The sequence below is a fragment of the Phoxinus phoxinus genome (assembly GCF_949152265.1).
Source record: "Phoxinus phoxinus genome assembly, chromosome: 15".
Classification (NCBI taxonomy): domain Eukaryota; kingdom Metazoa; phylum Chordata; class Actinopteri; order Cypriniformes; family Leuciscidae; genus Phoxinus; species Phoxinus phoxinus.
This window is the reverse complement of record NC_136890.1, coordinates 15,167,387-15,188,127: the sequence shown is the minus strand read 5'-3', so window position 1 is coordinate 15,188,127 and position 20,741 is coordinate 15,167,387. Positions and strand designations below refer to the sequence as shown.

The 20,741-nt window shown below is 37.9% G+C and overlaps 2 protein-coding genes across 2 annotated transcripts in view; one reads left to right on the top strand and one right to left on the bottom strand.

Moving 5' to 3' along the window:
- LOC307012229 (uncharacterized protein) overlaps positions 1-15,763 on the top strand; it is a 48,524-nt gene extending 32,761 nt beyond the window's left edge. Inside the window, exons 8-14 of the mRNA XM_079638645.1 lie at positions 2,038-2,153; positions 9,333-9,486; positions 10,075-10,246; positions 10,423-10,562; positions 12,893-13,029; positions 13,127-13,216; positions 14,219-15,763. Coding sequence (XP_079494771.1) covers positions 2,038-2,153; positions 9,333-9,486; positions 10,075-10,246; positions 10,423-10,562; positions 12,893-13,029; positions 13,127-13,208 — 801 coding nt within the window. The 3' untranslated portion in view covers positions 13,209-13,216; positions 14,219-15,763. The remainder of the gene's footprint in view (positions 1-2,037; positions 2,154-9,332; positions 9,487-10,074; positions 10,247-10,422; positions 10,563-12,892; positions 13,030-13,126; positions 13,217-14,218) is intronic.
- A 1,634-nt stretch (positions 15,764-17,397) lies between these two features.
- Positions 17,398-19,969, bottom strand: crybb2 (crystallin, beta B2). The gene is made up of 6 exons (XM_079637696.1): positions 19,901-19,969; positions 19,606-19,693; positions 19,392-19,510; positions 18,330-18,462; positions 17,840-17,982; positions 17,398-17,713 (listed from the first exon to the last, which is right to left on the bottom strand). Exons 2-6 carry the CDS (start codon positions 19,666-19,668, stop codon positions 17,545-17,547), a joined length of 627 nt encoding a protein of 208 aa, XP_079493822.1. The 5' UTR covers positions 19,669-19,693; positions 19,901-19,969; the 3' UTR covers positions 17,398-17,544.
- Positions 19,970-20,741: the final 772 nt, after the last annotated feature.

Below are 20,741 nucleotides of genomic sequence, written 5' to 3'. Positions count from 1 at the left end.
TAATATATACAAGATGGTTTTATGCCCTGCTGGACCGATTTCATCTCTTCACTCGGTAATTGGCTAATGTCCAGCTTTTGTGGTGTGATGTCACACCCAAAGAGGGTGGCTGCTTTTTTTATGACTGGGTTGTGTTGAGCATGAGATTTAGCTTCACCTTGTGGTTGTTTGCAGTGCTGCAGCGGGATTCAATTCCCTCTCCATCTTCATTCATGCTTTTCCACTATCAGAAGCATCACGCCTATTAATAATCAAGTTCAATTGCAGTATTTTTGTCTTATTATTAAGTAAGATTATTTTTTTATAATCAAAGAATTTAGAAAAATAGTCCGGTTTCCACAATAATGTTTAGTTGTACAATAATTTTCAATATTGGTAAAAATGTGAAATGTTTCCTGAGCAGCAAATCAGCATATTATAATGATTTCTGAAGGACTATGTTAGAGCCCTGAACGGGACTGTTTTCTTAATCCTGCACACACTGCGGGGTGTGTGTTCCAGTCCTGCCCACACCTGCAATTCTGTTACAGCTTGTAGAAACTGTGTGAAAAATGACACAAACAATTAGGGCAATGCTATATGTTCAGAATAGCAGACATAAAACAATTGCGTTTAAGGTTTAACTATTTAAACTGACTGTAAGACACTGCAAACATCACAAACACATTGGGCCAGTTTGTTTATTAGACCTATAAAAATATATTCACTTTTAAAACAAAACATTACAACTAGTGGAGCCTAAAAATACATTTTAAAATATGAGTAACAACACACACCCATAAAACAAAAGTTAATGGGATAGTTCACCCTGAAATGAGAATTAATGCATAATTGACTCACCCTGGTGTTGTTCTAATGTTGGATGCCCTTTTTTGTTTTATGACCACAAAAGGAGAATTAAAAAAAATGTCCTGCTCGTGCTTGTCCATATAATGGAAGTGAATAGCGACCAGTATCAAGCTTTTTCTAAAAGACGCAAAAAATGTATCACAGAATTATCCATTGTTTGTGAGGAGTGCAATATACTAAGTGTTCTGGGGGTATACGATATGAAATTTAATAGGTTGTTTTTTACGAAAATCCTGACCTTGGCCGATGGTCTGTGCCAACCCGATCTCACGGCAATTCTTACGTATTTTATGAGGTGGCTAATACGTACGAATTCATACGACCTCACTCGTACGATTTTTGTTCAATCGTACATATTTTACTAGTTGTCCAATTCGTATGAATTCGTACGAATGACATACCCCTGACCCCGCCCCATCACTGGGGTTTAGACAAATTCGTACGAGTGAGGTCGTACGAATTAGCCAACTCGTACTCACTCGTACGAATTGGTCGTGAGATAGTGTGTCTGTGCACGACTGTACGTTCATGAATGATACAGCGCCGCAGTTCATACCGACTCGCCCAGAAAAACACAATTGGCGAGAAATCAAGATGTACAAAAACGCAGAACAAAATACAATCCATGTACCTTCTTCTCTGAGGTGAATGCATCTGTTGTGTTTGTCGTAACAAGAAGTTGCGCTCACATCCGTCAACTGTCATTCTGACTGTCATCTGACAAAGAGAGTTCCGGTCCGGAGATATTTAACTCCGTGAAGAAAGTTCACTGACACTTTTTGGGGGATTTCGAGACATTGTATTTAATGTCGCGTTTTTGCTTAGTGAATGAATAAAATAATAAATCACTTGGCCTAGCCTACTACAGATTGCTATGGAGGAAGAGAATGTTACTGATTGATCAGTAAGCATTAAAAAACGTACCACCCTCAACTTTTGGATGTGAGTATTATGTCAGGATTTGTACACCGGTATAGATGCTAAACAGAAGAGCAACCAAAACATTTTTTTTACCTTTTTAATACTAAAAACACATTTTAACAAATAAGTGGTGATGAACTGCTTTTGTCTTGTCCAGACAGCCACAGGTCTGGGGAAAAAAGAGAAAAAAACAGGCTCATGACTTCCCTGGGTTTAATTTGGTGTATTTAAGTTAAAAACATCCTCTTTTCTTCCTTCTCTTTACAGGAGCTGGTAAAGCAGACTGTTAGTGGAGAGGATGACATTAAAGACACAGATAATCTGGTGCAGGAGACCGACAGTCAGTACGGCACATGGGAGACAGGACTTCGAACAGATGACAGGTGAACACACACGCCTCGCCAAAACCAAACTAATTCCTAAAAGAGCCATTTCCCCCCCAACTTACATAGGCACTGTACCTGAATGACTCCAAAAACTGACCTCAGCCACTGTTTGTAACTCAACACCAGCATCAATTGCATATATTGAGTGGGTCATCTATAACAGAGCTATGATGCTATAATGATCTCATGGACAGACACACAGGCAGATAAATCTTCATTACCGAGCAGATTGTGTTTGTCTATTGACAGGGATGTCGCAAAGGCAATGTATCCACATTTAACTTAAGTGAGTTACTCATCATAGTTAGCTGGTAACTTTATTAGGAACTGCAAAATTAAATTAAATTATGCGAACGGGAGTCTGATCGTCATTCAGGCTTAAGTGATGTGTGCAAATCAAATTAAATACATGGCCTACAAAGTATATGTTACTAAAATTGTGATGTAACAGAAGTAGCAATCTTTGAAGTAGTCTTCCATATTGTGATGCACATCCATATGTAACAGCTTATTGAACAACAAAAAAAAGAAGAGTTGGAACTTGATACTGTCCATCGGTTGTTTATTGGATGGAGGCAGATATGAGGGAAATTAAATCTTGCAGTCGATTGTAAGAAATGGTCAGGATTTAATCAGGCAAAATGATTGGAAAAGTCTGTCAAGAAGCATGTCTTTCCGGAAAGTTTACCGGTAGTTAGGACATAGCTCAGAATATGATCAATAAGATGCATTTATAACATAGAGGGTGACATTTCATTCCAAGCCAACTTTAAATATGCTACCACTGTTGCTTCAAACTACTTTTACTTTGTAGAAATTTGCCATAGGTTGTTTTATGATTTTTTTCGCCCAGCTATATTTGCTCAAATGTGACATATTATTTATATTATTTCAACAAAAACAGAATATGACAAATTAAAATAGGATGTCTACAAATATGCAAAGAAAAATATAAGAGAATAAAAAAGTAATCATGATCAGTAAACATTGTTGGTTAAATAATTACACTGTAGTTGTTCTTGCGATTTATTTATAAATTAAACTCCCATCGGCTGGTGTGGGGAAAAAACCTCCTAGCAACCCCCTGGCAACCACTATAACATACTGGAACTCTTTCCTCTCCAGGTTTTTTAAGTTGCCAGCTACCTCCAGCAGTTCTGATCAGTTTAGCAAAAATGTAATGGCCCCATGAATATTTTGTGTTATGGATATACGAGCATGCAATATGTCAAAAGAAAGAACAGAGCCTCTGCTTTAAAAAAAAAAAAATATATATATATATATATTATAGCTTCATGTATTTTTTTTTTTTTTTTAATCAACACTTGAATTTGGGAAAGTTTCATTAAAAAAAGCAACATTTGGATCACGTGACCCATCGACAGCGATGCCAGCATAGTTTTCGGCTCTGCTCGCATAGTCTTATTTTTTCAATAATCCTTTAAAATACTTCAAATACTTCGACATCCATCTCATCATGAATCCTTCCCAAAGCAAAGAAGCACGGAAAAGGGAAAATGAACAATCGCCCATAAAGAAAAAATTCAAGGATTCTGCAATCTCCAAGGAAGAACTCGATGCAGCTATTGCTAATGGCATAAAGCTAGCCCTCCAAGAACAACAACGTGGTCTAGATGTGGCCGTAGCCTCCGCTGTCAGGGAAGCCGTGGACTCTATTCTGGTCCCAGCACTACGTGACTTGCGAACGGAAATCCAAAAGACTAATGAAACTGTGAAGGAGATTAGCAGTGAACTTGAGAAGGTAGCCAAATCCACTAAACGGGCTCAAGACCGAGTGGAATCTGTTCAGACGGCTGCACGAGAGGACAGGCGATCGGTTATCGAACTAAAGACACAGCTAGACCAGCTCACCACAAAATTGACAGACCTGGAGGACAGGGGACGAAGAAATAATGTAAGGCTGGTTGGCTTACCAGAAGCAGTGGAGGGTTCGGATGCAATCGGCTACCTGAAAGATAATCTTCCCAAGTGGATCCCCTCACTGGTGGGCCGGGACATTGACATTGAACGGGCACATCGGGTGTATGCTGGAGGAGAGGGTAACTCCAATAAGCCGCGCACCCTCATCTTCAGATTACTCCGTTGGCAAGACAGATCGGCTATCCTGAACGGGGCACGTCAAGTTTATCCAGTGAAGTACGCTGCCAATGGCGCGCGCGCGTCCGCTCACCAGCGCTCGCCTCCCGCTCATGCTTCGGCGCCAACAGCCGGCACTATCCTGTTCTTCCCTGACTACAGTCCAGCGACAACAGCAAAGAGAAAGAGCTTCAGTTCTATCATGAACAAGGCTAAAGGCATGGGACTGGAGCCATTTCTCATTTATCCTGCGCGGATAAAACTGCAGTATAAAGGCGAAAGGAAGATGTTCGATTCCCCCCAGGCCGCCGAAGATTTTATCAACTCTCTTCCGCGGAGGTCCACCTTTACACCGGTACGGCGAGATGGTGGTGCTACTGACGCAGCCTCAAACCCGACCGAAGAAAACCGCCACAGGGATCCTCCTCACGACAGAGAAGGCAATTTAGTGGACATGGAGGAACGATCTTAGATCACCTAAAAAGTTATAGCAATGGTCAATCTCAGGGTCCTCACTACAAGGTAACGTTACGATCTAAAAACAAGTAACGTTAACGTTATGTTAAATTAGCCTGGCTAACCCAGTTCGAGAGGTGACGAATGTATTAATTTTATGTGTTAAGATTGTGTGGGTTTATCTGATTCTATTGCTATGCGTTGGGGTAGATTGGTCACGTATCAGACAATGTTTATGTTCTTACAGACCTACGGATTTTTGCCTGTGCGGTCTGTATTTGTTTTTGTATATAGTTTTTACCATCCCCTCCCCTTTACAGACATATTCCTACTCTTTGATAGAACATCAGCTTTGGGACATCTGTACGATAATGGGCAGAATGTTTACACTCCTCTGTTATATTTTATACTAGCACGTTCATATTTTAAGACAGATCTTAGCGGTATATGTCGATGCAGTCATTGAATATATTATCACTCAATGTGAATGGCCTAAACTCCGCTATTAAACGCACTCGTATTCTTGAGTATATATATCGTAAAAAAGTAGACATCGCCCTGATCCAAGAAACACACCTAAAACAATGCGATGTGGCACGATTTCAAAATAAACATTACAGATTAATTGCATCATCCTGCGCCCTAAATAAGACCAAGGGAGTATGCATCCTTCTTAACCGAAAAATATCATGCAATATAAATATTACTGGAAATGATGAGAATGGAAGACTTGCTTTTGCCTGTGTTTGTATATTCAATCATAAATTAGCTTTCACATCCATATACTGCCCAAATGAGCCTGACAGAGATTTTTTTTCTTACATTGGAAACACATTGTTAGAACAAAATGACTATTCTTTAGTGGTGGGAGGTGATTTTAATGCAGTCCTTAATCCGTCTCTTGATAAATCTAATTCAGGTGCAATAGACAATCCTTCATCTACTTTATTGAAGTCGCTTCTCAAAGATTTAAATCTTGTGGATATTTGGCGTATACAGAATACAACTGCTAGAGATTATACATTTTTCTCCAATAGACATAAAACATTTTCCCGGATAGATTATATTTTCCTTAGCCCAACCCTTATTGTAGGACATACGTCCATTACCATCTTACCTATTCTACTATCTGATCACTCTGCACTTTTATGCAACATTGATCTGCCCAATATTAAGACTAAGGCCCCCAGGTGGCGTTTAAACACATCTTTACTAACTAACTCTGGATTTCTTAGTTCACTCAAAGTACAACTAAAAGATTTTTTAGATATTAACACAAAGGATTGCTCTAATCCACAAGTTTTATGGGAGGCCACAAAGTGTTTTATTCGTGGTTTCTGTATTTCATTCTCCTCAACTTTAGCTAAAACAAAAGCTTCCCAGATCTCTAATCTTGAAAACAAAATAGAATCATTAGAAAAGCTACAAAAAAATAGCTTTTCAGATGATCAGTCCAAACTGCTGGCATCTTTAAAAGATGAATACAATACAATGGCCGTATCAAAGGCGGAATTTATTTGGCATAGAACCAGACAAAAGTACTATTTTGAAGCAGAGAGGCCTAGTCATCTACTGGCTCTTATGCTTAAGGAATGTGAAACAAAAGCTCACATTCCAGCAATAAATACACCTGAGGGCAAGATTACTACTAATCCGCAGGCCATTAATAATGCATTCTTAACATTTTATGAAAACTTATACAAATCAGAAATTGCTAATGATGATGATGCCAGTAAACATTTTCTTGACAAACTAGAGCTTCCCTGCCTTAAGCAAACTGACCAAGATGATCTGGAAGCTGCATTAGAGTTGGATGAACTACATAGAGCTGCAAAATATCTTAATAAAGGCAAATCACCTGGCTTGGATGGCCTCCCTCCAGAGCTTTATTTAGAACTATGGGACATGGTGGGTACACTCATGCTGGATTCTTTTAATTTTGCAATCAAAAGTGGGACCTTCCATAGAGACCAAAAAACAGCACTCATCACCTTACTCTTGAAAAAGGGAAAAGATCCTTTTGAGTGCGCTAGTTTTAGACCAATATCTCTACTTACAAGCGACCTTAAGATATATGCCAAAGTACTCGCTCTGCGCCTGGAAAAAGTTATTCAATCTCTAGTCAATGAGGATCAAACAGGATTTATCAAGGGACGCTATGCATCTGATAACATGAGAAGGCTGCTACACATTATAGAGGTTGCAGAGACACACCCAAACCCTTGTGCCGTATTTTCACTCGACGCAGAGAAAGCCTTCGATAGGTTAGAGTGGAAATATATGTGGGCAGTTTTGCAACGTTTTGGTTTCAGGCATAATTTTATAGCAATGATCAAGGCGCTATACCACTCACCTTTAGCAAGTGTTCTAACAGGTGGCATAATCTCTTCTCCTTTTACCCTGCAGCGTGGTACAAGACAGGGGTGTCCACTCTCGCCACTTTTATTTTGTTTGTCTCTGGAACCTCTAGCACAAGCCATTAGGCAATCTACGGCTTCCCCTATGGAAATTGGTCGTCATAAGCATATTATATCTCTGTATGCGGATGATATAATTTTGTTCTTAGATAACTTTGACACCTCTATTCATCCAATTATTAAGGAATTTGATCATTTTAGCAGCCTGTCAGGCTACAAAATTAATTGGACAAAATCTGCACTTATGCCTCTAAACACTATACACACAAATGTTCCTATTCCCGTCTATATTCAGTCCAAAAGCTCTTTTACATATCTGGGCATTACGATCTATAAAAACATACATAAAGTGAACAGAGACAACTTCAACACTATGCTAAGCAAAATAAAATCAGACATTCATAGATGGAGGAATTTAAAAACGTCTCTTCAAGGTCGAATTAATACAGTCAAAATGAACATATTGCCCCGTCTCAATTTCCTCTTCTTTATGTTACCACTCTGCCCCCCTCCAAATTACTTTAAAGACATTCGCTCCATGATTTCCAGTTTTATTTGGGATGGTAGACGGCCCAGGGTTCGTCTGAATACACTGCAACGACCCAAACTGCTGGGTGGTCTGGCAGTACCGAACGTTGAACTTTATTATTGGTCATTTCAGATCAGAGCACTCAGCATATGGGTGGACCCTCAGTCTACCACTGCATGGCGATTGATTGAATCTGCTAAGATATTTCCACACAAGCTGCAAGACATACTATTCTCCAGGGTACCAAACAAAACAATAAAAAATAATTTTGGGCCCATCATTGCTAACTCTATTCAAGTGTGGAAGAAAGCAGAACGGTGGATGGGCGGCCCACCTAAATTCTGTCAGAACACGCCACTATGGCATAACCAGAGTTTATTATGTGGCAACAAACCATTCAATCAACCATCTTGGTCATGCCTTGGGGTGAATACATTAGGTGATATATATGATACTCAAGGTCTCTGCTCCATGCAAGATTTAAGAACACGCTTTTCGCTTCCTGTGTCCTCTTATTTTGTTTACTTTCAGCTAAGATCAGCCTTAAAAACGTATGGAGTTCCCTGGAATTCTCCTCTCCCCTCACATCCCATGTTACAATGGATTGCACCATTACTGGGCAGATCTTCTGTCTCTTTAATATATAGTGCGCTGATCCAGCATAGTGCTAAGGCTTTACCAATTGAATCCATATGGAACAGGGAGTTGGGGAGTTTAAATATAAACCTAGATTGGGAGAGAATATGGTGTAATCTAAGTATGACTTCTAAGAACCTAGCTCACCAACTAATTCACTTCAAAACCATACATAGAGCCTACATCACACCTTATAAGAGATTCCAGATGAAACTACAACCTACTCACAACTGTCATATATGTAACACTGCTTCACCTGGAACGTTTTTACACATGTTTTGGGAGTGTCCAGTTATCTCTAAGTTCTGGTTGCATGTAAATTCAGTTCTAGCGGATATACTTGACATTTTTTATGTTCCCAATCCTGGTTTCTGTCTCCTTAATGATAATTCGGATATAAATCTAAAGCAAATTCAGCTTAAAATGGTATTTGCAGGATTTACCTCTGCAAAGAAAACAATTTTGAAAAACTGGTTCTTTCCGGATATGTGTATGGAATCATTCTGGATCCATAGTCTTGTCAACATTGTCAACCTTGAACATACAACTGCGCGACTCAATAAGGCGCGACCAGTGACTGTACAAGCTTGGAACTCTTTCTCATCTAAGATAATCTCTTGGACCAGGGACAACAGCTAGACAATCACTGTTGTTAAACACCTGCCGAACATGTTTCTGTTGTTTTATGTATTGTATTACCATTGTGATGTTTTTTTTTCTTTTCTTTTTCATGTAGTCACAAGATTTTGGATATGTCTGTAACCCCCCCCCCCCCCCCCCCAGTAAACAATAAAAATGTTGATCACAAAAAAAAAAAAAGCAACATTTTGAAAAAAATAATACTACAACGTGCATAAGCAATTCTTCTTTTCCCTGTGTATTCTGCACTCTTTTAGAAGATGCAAAACAGCGCCCCCTGCCTTGTAACAGTGAAAACATGGGGGTGGGGAGGAAGAGTTAATATTAACTAGTCATGTTTTTTGCACAAATTAAACATGACAACATGTATTTGTGTTCAAATATCCCTTTTCTCCTCCTCAGCCTCACTCCAGCGACACCTTCATCTGAAGGAAACCTCACCCCGTCTCCACGGAAGTCAACCCCACCCCACACGGCCGAACAATCCCTTATCTTCGACACGCCCGATGGCTTGACCACATCTCCTCACAAGCAGACAGAGCTCCCGTTCCCAGAGGTCAGTCTTCATCCTTAGACCTTTATAAAGGGATAGTCCATCCAAAAATGATGAACTCACCCTCGTGTTGTTCCAAACCCATCTGAAATACAAATTAAGATATGTTTAGAGATTTCTGTCAATCCAATAAAAATCCAAGCAACCATAACTTCAAAAAGTTCATAAAGTCATTGTAAAAGTAATGCATATCAATAGAGCTGTTTAATCCAAGTTTTCTGAAGAGACACAATCACTTTATGCGATGAACAGATTTCATTTTGGTGGTACATAGGTCAAATTTTATTTAGATGGTCATTGATGTGGAACAAACATAGGTCATAAACGAAGCCAAAACATGCTTCCTTGATGCTCTTCAGAAGACTTAAAAAGCTCAAATTATATTACGATGCCTTTATGAACTTTTTGAAGTGTCAAACTTCTAATTGACAGAAATCTCTGAGGTCTCATTAATATGGAATGACATGAAGGTGAATAAATGAAAATGTTTTTATTTTTTGGGGGGGGGGTGAACTATCCCTCGAAAACACGTATAGACCTTAATTTGAAGGCTAACGCACAAAACTATCCATGGCATTTGTTTTTTTGTAGGCACCCACGACACTGTTAGACTCTAGTGCACTACGGGCCAGGGTCCACTTAAACAAGAAGAGCAGTCGCAGAGCCCCTCCCTCACGAGCCGCCCGTCACAGCGCCCTCTTATCACAAGTACCCGAGGGAACCGAAGCAGAAGATGATGAATGGCGCTACAAGGACTCAACAGGTACTTACACACATCTTAGCAGCTGGACACGTGCGTACCTGTACATCTCATCCCATGGGTTCGGATTTAAGTAGGCTGCGGGTCCTCTTTGGGTCATAATTGTCTCTGTGGTGTAGCGGAGCCTATAAAAGCTTATAGTCCTCGACACTCTCTTCAATCTTTCTCTCTGTCTGTAGAGGAGAAGAGTGACTTTCCTAAGCAAGATGAGGAGTCCGACTCTGAGGAGCAGGCCAAGGGAATCGACTCCCGCACTTCCTCCGTGTCTCAGCCTCAGAGAGTCGCTCTCTTCCCTGGCATGGACCCGTCTGCTTTGAAGGTAAGACTTTTTTTTTTAATTGAACCGTTTATTTAACTTTTAGACAAAATTTAAAAATTTGAGGAAAAAGTTTACGTTTCTTGTTGCTTTTATAGCCCATATAGTAGAATATCGGACCGAAAAAAACCACCTCGGTTTTATATTTAGTGCCCCAAACTGAGCAAAAATATGCAATTTGGTGCAGTGGCTGATATTTATATTGCTAAAAAGAAAGATGAAATTCTGATAGCTTGTAATGGAAATCAATGAGATCTTTATAACAGTAGGCCTATAGCAGACTATTTGCATAAAATGCATAGAAATATCAGTTGTTAGTCTATATCTCAGTATATCTTTAATCATAGTATATTGATTTTAATTTTAGTATATTGCGATCATGTTGATAATTTAGAGGCCTTAGACATTTATGTATCAATTATGATACAGTAGGCTTTATGGTGTAAAGCCCTGTTTAGCCAGCTACACACAAAGCAACATAATTACATTCTTTTAATGAGGAACTGGCAACTTCCTGAGAAATATTATTTGTAAGGCCCTGTCCCAAATGGCGCACTTGATGTGGACTTTCGGTCTCGTGGACTTAAATTGCTCGCTGAGTCTACGAGTCCGTAGGCCGTCCCATTCATCACTTTAACGCTCTGAAGTGTGCTCAGCAGCGCCCCCTTTATACCCTTGAAGCGGTCTTCCGCGAAGCCCGCATAGATGCAGGCTTCACGCACTTTAACTACCCAGGAATCCTTGCGAATTTGCGAAAGGCCAATCAGACAACAAATGGGAGGAGCTTTCGCTCACGTTAACATGGATGAGAAAAACATATTTAAGTGTAAATATCATTATGGTTTTTATGACCTATGTGTACATTTTACCAGTTATTACCTACAGTTTATACAAACATTATGGTCATCAACCAGTGGTTGATATCTCAAACATAAATATAAATATATGTTTATATTTTATAAACATAAATAGCTTGCTGAATAATAGGCTACGATCGCATTATGATTCATTAAATAAATAGAACCGAATGGCAGGGCTTTACTGAGTCATATATAAATGTAGAAATATAATATTTAAACAACAACCGGACCGTCTTCCTATTTCCGGCGTGACGATCGAGTCTGTCCCAAAAATACCTCTCAATGCGCCCTCGTGGACTCGCGCCAAGGGCCCTTTAGGTCTGCACTACATGACGTCAGCAAAGTGTGGACTCTGAGGAAGTCCACAAGTCCGGAGTGTGCCATTTGGGACAGGGCCTAATTGTGGTGGATTTGGTTTGATACACTCCGTGTCTGATTAAGTTGACTTATGGGTTAGACTGATCATCTGTTGATTGCTCATGTCTGGGTCTTGTATGTGAGTTCAGTAAAAAGGATGCACTCGCTTAAGAGCCACACAGTCTCATGTTGTTAAATGAACATAAAGGACACTAGAACACAACATGAGACTGTGTGGCTCTTAAGCGAGTGCATCCTTTTTACTGAACTCACATACAAGACCCAGACATGAGCAATCAACAGATGATCAGTCTAACCCATAAGTCAACTTAATCAGACACGGAGTGTGTCAAACCAAATCCACCACAGTAATATTATAATTGATAGTTCTTGCTAATTTTATGGTGCAATGAGCAGTTTAGCACTTCTGCGGTTGATATTAAAATGATTTCCCGTGCACTATGTGCATCATTAGGGACAAGAACACTGATTATTTGTCAAATTCGAATGACGTTTTTGGCATTATGAGTGAGTTTATTTAGTAGATTATGTCATTAAACAGATGGATGATAAAATGCACTGAACACTACTGTACTTCATACATCAATGCTACTATTGATTTTTTTTTTTAAATAACTACTATTGGAATTAGAATATCTTATTTTTACCTGCAATATGTGACATCTGGGATAATATTTTCTAAAGAAATATCTAGACAAGCAAACTACCAATAACATTAGAGCCACTTCATTTGACACACAGTTACTTTAAACTAGGGATGCACGGTATCGTGCCTGATACTGCACATGTGTATTCGCACTCGTACTCCTAAAAATACTCAGAACCAACAACCGAAACCACGCATTACCTACAGCCAATGAGGGCGCAAGATACAGGGCAAGGGAGAGTTCAGGGGGAGGAGTCATAGACCTGCAACAGAACATCAGCAAGAATGGCTTCTGCAAGCTACTATTCTCTCCTTCATATTCATATATGAACAATACTTGAACAAAGCATAACAATACTTGTTTTAGGTCTTACAGGCTGAAAATTGCATGAATTTGTAAGGAAGTTTACAAAGAAGCTTGTGACTTGAGGTTCATTTGTTCATTTCAGGCTCAGCTAAAGAAGAGAGGAGAGTCAGACAATCAGACAGACAGCCCCTCGCCCTCTCTGCTCTCGCGCTCTCCGAAATCTCCATTCTTGCCTCGAGCTGCCCGTGTGCTGCCTCCTGCTGGCGGCAAAGAGAACGGGTAAGTGCTTTTTAGGTTCATGGACATGGAAAAACGTTTAAGAATCATCACTTGTCTGGCAGTCTTGACCAGTTTGTCTGTCTCTGTCCCCTCTCAGAGAAGAGTCCTCACCTCAGTGGCTGAAAGAACTAAAGACTAAAAAACGTTTGAGTCAGTATGAAGGCGACAGTACAGCCTGAACAAGCAGGTAAAGGTCTCATGTGTCTGTATGAGTAATTGCATTATAATTAGACTAATACTAAATCACAATACTACAAATTCTGTAGTAAATGGCAATAGGAATGGTTGTTTTTTCATACCACAGAAAAAAACTAATATAAAAATGTACAAATATTATAAAATTTGTAATCATAGAAACTAAAACCAATATTTGTATATAAATATTTTATAAATATACAATATAAAATATTTGTACAGTTTATTTTAAAATGTTAAATATTAGTACAAATATTAACAATTTAATTATAAACAATGCCATGGTGCCTTAAAGTATTTCTCAGTTTTCACTGCATGATTATTACATACAATACATTCATACTGATTCAGTTCTGTCTTTTTTGTTTTTATATTTATTAATTTATTTATTTCATTGATTTATTACGTTCCCTTAAAGGGATAGTCATCATTTACTCATGTATGACCCTTTTCTTCTGTGGAACATAAAATAATATATTTTAAAAAATGTCTGTGTTTGTTTGTTTGTTTTTGTGTGCGTGTGCACGTGATTTGTTTTCGTAATCACCAAAACTTTTTGGTCACCAATATTTTTCAAAATATGTTCATAATTAATTTTGGGGTGTACTGTCTCTTTAAGAACTCAGGGTCCAGAACTTTACTGATAACTATAAAAAATGTGGTTATTCTAAATAATCACATTAAATAAACCACCAGAACACAAGCAAACACATCAAGGTAATGTACAAAAATCCATGTAAGATGATCAAGTTTTGATTAAACAGTTTATGACCTTTGACCCCATAAAAGTACACAGTATAAGGCATTGACATGACACATTTGTGAGTTACTAAGCATTATTGATATGTTTATATTAAAAAGCAGTCAGACCATAATAAAGTGGTGGTACTACTTACACTGGAGGAAAAGTGATACATTTTGATTTGCACTTTTGACATCCCTCATTATAATGTATTTACTTATATATGTATGTGTTTCCCCCCCACCATCTCAGGATGCCTTATAACTGCAGTATCTGTAGCTGTAAACTCGTGACAGAAGCCTTAACCTTTGACCTGGAGTTGACGGGGAATTCTGCTGCTGCCGCTGACTACGACATCATTCTGTTTCGTTGGTTTTTCTGGCCTTCCTCTCCAGCCCGAGTCGTGTACATGTGCATGGTGCCTTTCTAAAAGATTTCTGGCTGAAATAAAGGACGAAGCAGAGATCTGTGTGTGAAGCGTGTGTCCATGTATGTGTTGTCGAGTGTCTCTGCAGCTCTTTGTCATATGAGAGAGAATTATTTTTGCATAGAGCCACTTTAACCTCTAGTGAGCGAGAGATCATCGTTTATAGTGGAACTGTGGGACCACACGCACCTACAAGCAACCTGAAGTGCTTCATATAACTGGAGTATGAGGCTGGTTTATTTTTCACATTAGCACAGTTTTCATGCTTCTTTTTCATTCACTTGATGATTATATAGGCATCAGTTGCACATGCATTTCCATAGACGTCACGATTTTATTTCTAAACTTTATTAGTCAACAAATCATTGCTGAGCTGTATAGAAAGTGTATTTAGTTATGACACATGTTCATGTAATCACAGAAAGTTATATTTGTATTAATGTCGGTTTGAAAGAGGAATTTCTTCATTTAAGAAGAACTGCGGCCCTCTGAACTGTATGCGTGTCGATGCGTGTGTTGGAACCTGATTGGATGAGCCACCGAATTAAATGAGTTCATCATTTGTTTGCACACGTCTTCACTCCCAACAACCCATGTTTTGTGTTCGGATTTGGGGGCGTTTTGACATGCAAAGGTCTGTGTTTTGCGGTATAATGGATCATTTGTTTAGTTTCACCATTCCATCATGTTCTCGGTTGAATCCATAATATCATGATTGGAAAAAAATTGCGCATGTACAATCAGTCATTCCCTTTCTTTCACTTTATTTTCGTATTTGTATCCCAATACTTTACTTGCTTTAATGATGGGCCAAAAATGATGGTAGGAAATTGCACAATCAGCACATAAATATATTTTTCTTCCCTTACAATGTAATAATGAATGAATACAAAGGGAAAATGTTTTATTTGTGTCCCTCACTCACATCTTAAGTTTTTTTGTTTGTTTACTAGTTCGCTTAAGGGAAGTTTGAAATGTCAAAGTACTGTAAACATTGTTCACATTACATTGCACACTAGTTGTTACCGTATTTTTAAAAGAAAAAAAAAATGCTGGGTCATTTTGCCACTTAACAAGCACTTTCCACCTGTTAATGAACAGCGTTCCTGACCAATAGTCACTTTTGTAACGCATGAGTCTTCGTTGATGTCTATGTTGTGATGTTGGTATGCTGACGGTATGCGAGTAATGTGTCCTACGGTTCTTTTTTTTCTAATATCAGCTTCTTTTTCTTTGTCTGCCTACAGTTGTTATAGTCTAAGGGTAATTTGTCATTTTATTTTAAATTTGACTGTAAAGATGTTCATTGCACTGTTGTAATGCAGTACTGTCCAATACTGTAAATTCGTAATAAAATGTACTATACATTTATTTATCCCCCTTCTTTTTCTTAAAATTGTTCTTTTCAGAACTTGCAAACATAACATGCACTGTGCCGCTGGGAAGAGCTCATCTATTAACACCATTTTTGGCAGACAACTTCAATCAAAAAAGTTAATGTGATTTTTAAAGTTCAATTTCTATGTTTATGTATTTAATTTTCAGTCACACTTTAGATTAGGGTCTAATTCTATCTATTAACTATGACTTTTGCCTCAATAAACTACACTTTTAAGTAAAACTTTTTTTTTTCTTTTGTCAAACAAATTGATAATTAATTTGGTCCAGATTACGTATTTTTTCGTAATCTCCATTGTATTAACTCAATTTTTTTTTTTTTTTTTTTTTATGAACTTGGCAAGGCAACCAGGTAACTTACTTTTTTTAAGTTAAACCAACAATATATTTTTTACATTGTAAATACTTATTAATAGTTAGTAAGGTAGTTGTTAAGTTTAAGTATTGGGTAGGATAAAGAATATGTAGGATGTAGAATATGGTCATGCAGAATAAGACATTAATTTTTTTTTAATAAGTACTAATAAACAGCCAATATCCTAGTAATATGCATGGTGATAAGCAATTATAGTGAGAATTGGACTCTAAACTACAGTGTTACCTAATTTTCTGACGAAGGTCCACTATTATTCTGATTAAAGCTTATTCTGAAAAGACGTTAACATGCTTTACAGCTTTTGAAATATTCCTGTAATCATATAGTCAGAATATTCCAAATAAACTAAGACATGCAGATTCTTTTTTGGGGGAAGAGATGTTTGGTCTTGAAATATACACAACCATTCAAAAGTTTTAAGAAAAACTTTTTAGCAAGGATGCATTACATTTCTCAAAAGTGAAAGTAAAGTAATTTATGTTACAAAATATTTCTGTTTCAAATAAGTGTTCTTTTTAACTTTCTATTCATATAAAAAACCCACAAAAATATTAAATGGCACTGTTTCCAACATTGAAATAAATAGAATATTTTTATTAGAATAATTTATGAAGGATCATGTGACCGAAAACAGCAGTAATTATGCTGAAAAAAAAAAACAGCTTTGCATATCAGGAATAAATTACATTTTTAAATCAATTAAAATGTAAAATTGTAATAAAATATTACACAAACAGTGATACATAAATTTTAAACTAAATCAAATTATATTCAAATTCAAAGTAATTTCAATTTCGCAAATATTTGGTGGTCACAAGAAACTGAAGGTGTGCGATATGACTGCTGTGTATGACTTTTGTACAAAAAAAATGTAATCTTTTTGTTTAAATCATCAATTTTTTTCTACAATTTTCTCATAATGTGATGTCAGTGATATTCCATTTAAACAATTTATCTGAGGCAGAAGCTAAAGTGTTTTCAATATGCTAATTTTTGTTGCTGTTGTGACAATGAGGTCAGGTATACTATACATATTTGTAAAGGGATGCCAAAACGAGTCCCCTTTTGACAATATTTAGTGTTTTGTAGATAAAGAAATAAATATGAATGAGTAAATAGACTTTTTGGAAGAGACTGAATTTAATAAATAAATTATAAATCCAATCAATCAAAAAGTCCAATCCACTTACAAAACAGTGAATGCCCAAATAAAAGCTCAGAAACATTCATAACGCAAAATCGCTTTATTTCTCAGCCGTAGCAAATGGAATCACTGAAACAATTGAAAAGGTCAAAGATAAGCTTTCAAAAGTGAAGAAGGGGTTATAGGAGGGGGGTGTTTCAGAAGCTTGGGGGGAGGGGGGGATTGCTGGGAACTTAGTTAGAGGGTTGAAATGCCCCTCTTGGGTGATATTGCATGTCACGGATGCGCCTCACAGATTGGATCTGAGGAAGCAGGGCCCCAAACTCAGAACACTCCTTAAACTCTCCTTTCTCAAACAAATACTGGTAGCCTCTGTATCCTGGGTACTGATAGCCCACCCAGCTATAATGGAGTTTAAAACAAGAAGTGAAGCAAAACTGTTATTATACACGAGGACATGGAAAGTATCAGAAACCTTGATGTGAGATTAATGTATCATGTCAGCGATATTTTTAGGTTTTTACTCACGTGCCACTCTGCACACGAACTGAAGAGACTTTCTCATGGTATCCATGAGCGTGGAAGCTGGGAACATCATCGTCTACGATCTCAATCTTCTTCCCAGCAAAGTTTGGGTTCTCGTAGAGTACGATCTTGTGTTCCTGGCTGTCCTGTGGGGACATAAGAAGTGTAGAAAAGCATATTGAAAGAACCCGTTTGGGACAAATCAACATACACATTTTGACATGCTTGACTGAAATGATGAACACTTCGAAATTAGTCTTGTAAATTATTTCCAAAACTACTTTTTACAGGATGTGCCTCAAGAACATGTAGAATTTAAAATGTTTAGTCACATAATTGATCAACAATTTGTATTTTAGGTTTTACATTGACCTTGTTGTTATTCTAAAATGTGTAATCTACTTATAATGAAGAACAAGTGTGCAAAATGTTGACTGGTACTGTATATACAGGACAATGACATTTCATAACCCTGCAGCTGTTTATTAGTTACCACTTTAATGGGGCGGAAGGCGACGATGCAGTCACTGCGTCTGCTGTTGGTCCAGGCGTCCCAGCGAGGATACTCACCCTTCTCAAACACATACTGTTCCCCCTTACAGCCGGGCTCCTCATATCCCACCCACCTAGAACAAAAAGTGAATCATGACAACTTCTTTGTCGTGATTTCTCACTTAGTGTCCCCTTGTTAATTATAAGACATTTCACCATTTGTATCACTCCGCTTGTCTATGTTTGTAGCGTTCCAGAAAATCGATAATGAGTTGTTTCAGTATGTCTGGGACAGGGTTGCCAGATATGTGTAACAAAACCAGCCCATTGGCCAATCAAAATGGTTCCAATGATGGTTTAAATTAATCCAAATACCACAACTCAAGATATGCCACTCTTATACCTAAAATATATATTTTACAGTCACAATTACGCATAATACAACTATAAAATCATTGTATAGTAGACTAGAAATCATAATCAGTCTGTTTTCATAATTCAATTATCTTATCTTCAGACTGACATCCTTTGGTGGGGTTGGTAATACTTTATTTATTTTTTTACTTTTTCGAAAATAAACTATTTACAGTGTGTAATCTAAACATTTCAAGATATTGAAAATTCTTCCATATGAAAAATGATAGTTTTTGATAGCTGACTATGATAGTTTTTTTTTTTTTAGCAACAATCCAGACTTGCCAATCTTTTACGCTACAATACAAGTACAATACTGTCAAATATAGTGTATGCGATATGTCAAGCCAGAACCAGGACCGTTTTCTCTAGTGAAATTGAAAAACCGAAGTGGAATATTTGAGCTGTTGCTTCAGTCCACATATTTAGCTCAAGTCCATGTGTTGCGTGGGGCCAAGTGAAGCTTGAAGCTGTCGCTTTGTTTCAATTAATTTTCCTTGGAAGTGGAACAAAATAACCGTTCAAACTGAACTTTTATGTTGTTTCTGTGTTTAAAACGTCACTTACTCAATATTAACGTCTTGTTAATTGATTTTAATGCAATATTGCATTTACATTCAGCTGTTTTTATTCCCACACACAAACTCACGGTCCACACAGCACCAGTATTGAGCCCACTTTCTCCAAGTCCGCCTCCTGGAGGTTGTTACAGGGCCCAGTCAGCTCATGACAGCGTCCTTGAAAGTTTTCCTGTTCGTAGATCACCAACTTTAAAGGAAGAGAGAGTATAAAGGAAGATAAGTAAAAATAATGGATAAGTAATATACACCACAGGTACTCTGAGTCTGATGACGTGTTTGTACCTTGAAGACACTGGCAACTGGTTGTTTTTGCTTGGTTGCAGGGTTCTGGTGATCAGTTGCCATAGTGAACCAGGATGGGTGTGATGAGCTTTGTTCAGAAATCAAATTAGGAATAGAGTAGGAAGCAAGCAATAATTATTAGTGTTGAGAGTGTAGATGACTGAATATTGCAAAAGCATAACAGTCTGCATGAATGACATGGCTGAGTTATATTCCATACTTAAGTAGCTAAAATGGTGGAGATGAAAACAACACAATAACAATAATAAAGGAAGCAATAATATGTATGTCTTACCAGCTCCGGGGTGTGCCAGTCGCCTGTGTGGTGGCATCAGCGGCTCAATATATATCGGAAGCTCAGGGGCGGAAACACTGCCAAAACATATCTCTCTCCAGAACATGCTCATAGTCAGGTCCTAATAGGCTGACCGGCTGGCACTGGGAGGGCTGAAGAAGTGCCAACCAAACATCCTAACCCTCGCCATCCTACCCTCCCTTTTCTTTTGATACCCCACAAAGTTATTTCATTAGTTGTCAGTTTTCACCCAGCCATGCTTTGTTCCATATCCCATGATTCAGCACAACCTGTGCCAAGAGTCCAGGACCTACAACAAGAGTGACAGACTCTGGATGTGGAACTGAAAGAGAGAGGCAGATGCATCTTTGCTATGTAGAATTACTGTGAATCCTGTGAAATTTCTGTGAAAACATCTTAGTTTGTCACTAAATGTGTTTCAGGTAATATATTTTTTTTATCTATGCCGTATTGTTTGAATCCACCTCGCTGTTAACATAGGTGCATAAAACATAAACTGTTCTGTTGCCAACCCAGGATAAACACAACACACACACACACACACACACACACACACACACACACACACACACGACAAGATTCTTGACAGGCCAATTAAACAGGCCTACAAATTAAAATATAGCCCAAGTTAAGACATTTAGAGGTCATAAACATTAAAGAGGCAATACAATATCAGTTGGTAAATAAAATAACACAAAAATACAGATTCTATGTTGATAAATGCAAGTTTATTTATATGGGGCTTAAAAAGAGAGATAGACTTAGCAGATCTGATATCCCCTCGTTCATTCGGGTGGCAAAGTCGCACAGGGTCCTTGCA

Excerpts from the sequence above, each read along its gene's own strand:
- crybb2 (XM_079637696.1), bottom strand. The coding sequence starts at position 19,668 with ATGGCAACTGATCACCAGAACCCTGCAACCAAGCAAAAACAACCAGTT. Across the intron at positions 19,511-19,605 it reads CAGTTGCCAGTGTCTTCAAG|TTGGTGATCTACGAACAGGA; the intron begins GTACAAACACGT and ends CTTCCTTTAAAG. Across the intron at positions 18,463-19,391 it reads ATACTGGTGCTGTGTGGACC|GTGGGTGGGATATGAGGAGC; the intron begins GTGAGTTTGTGT and ends TTTTTGTTCTAG.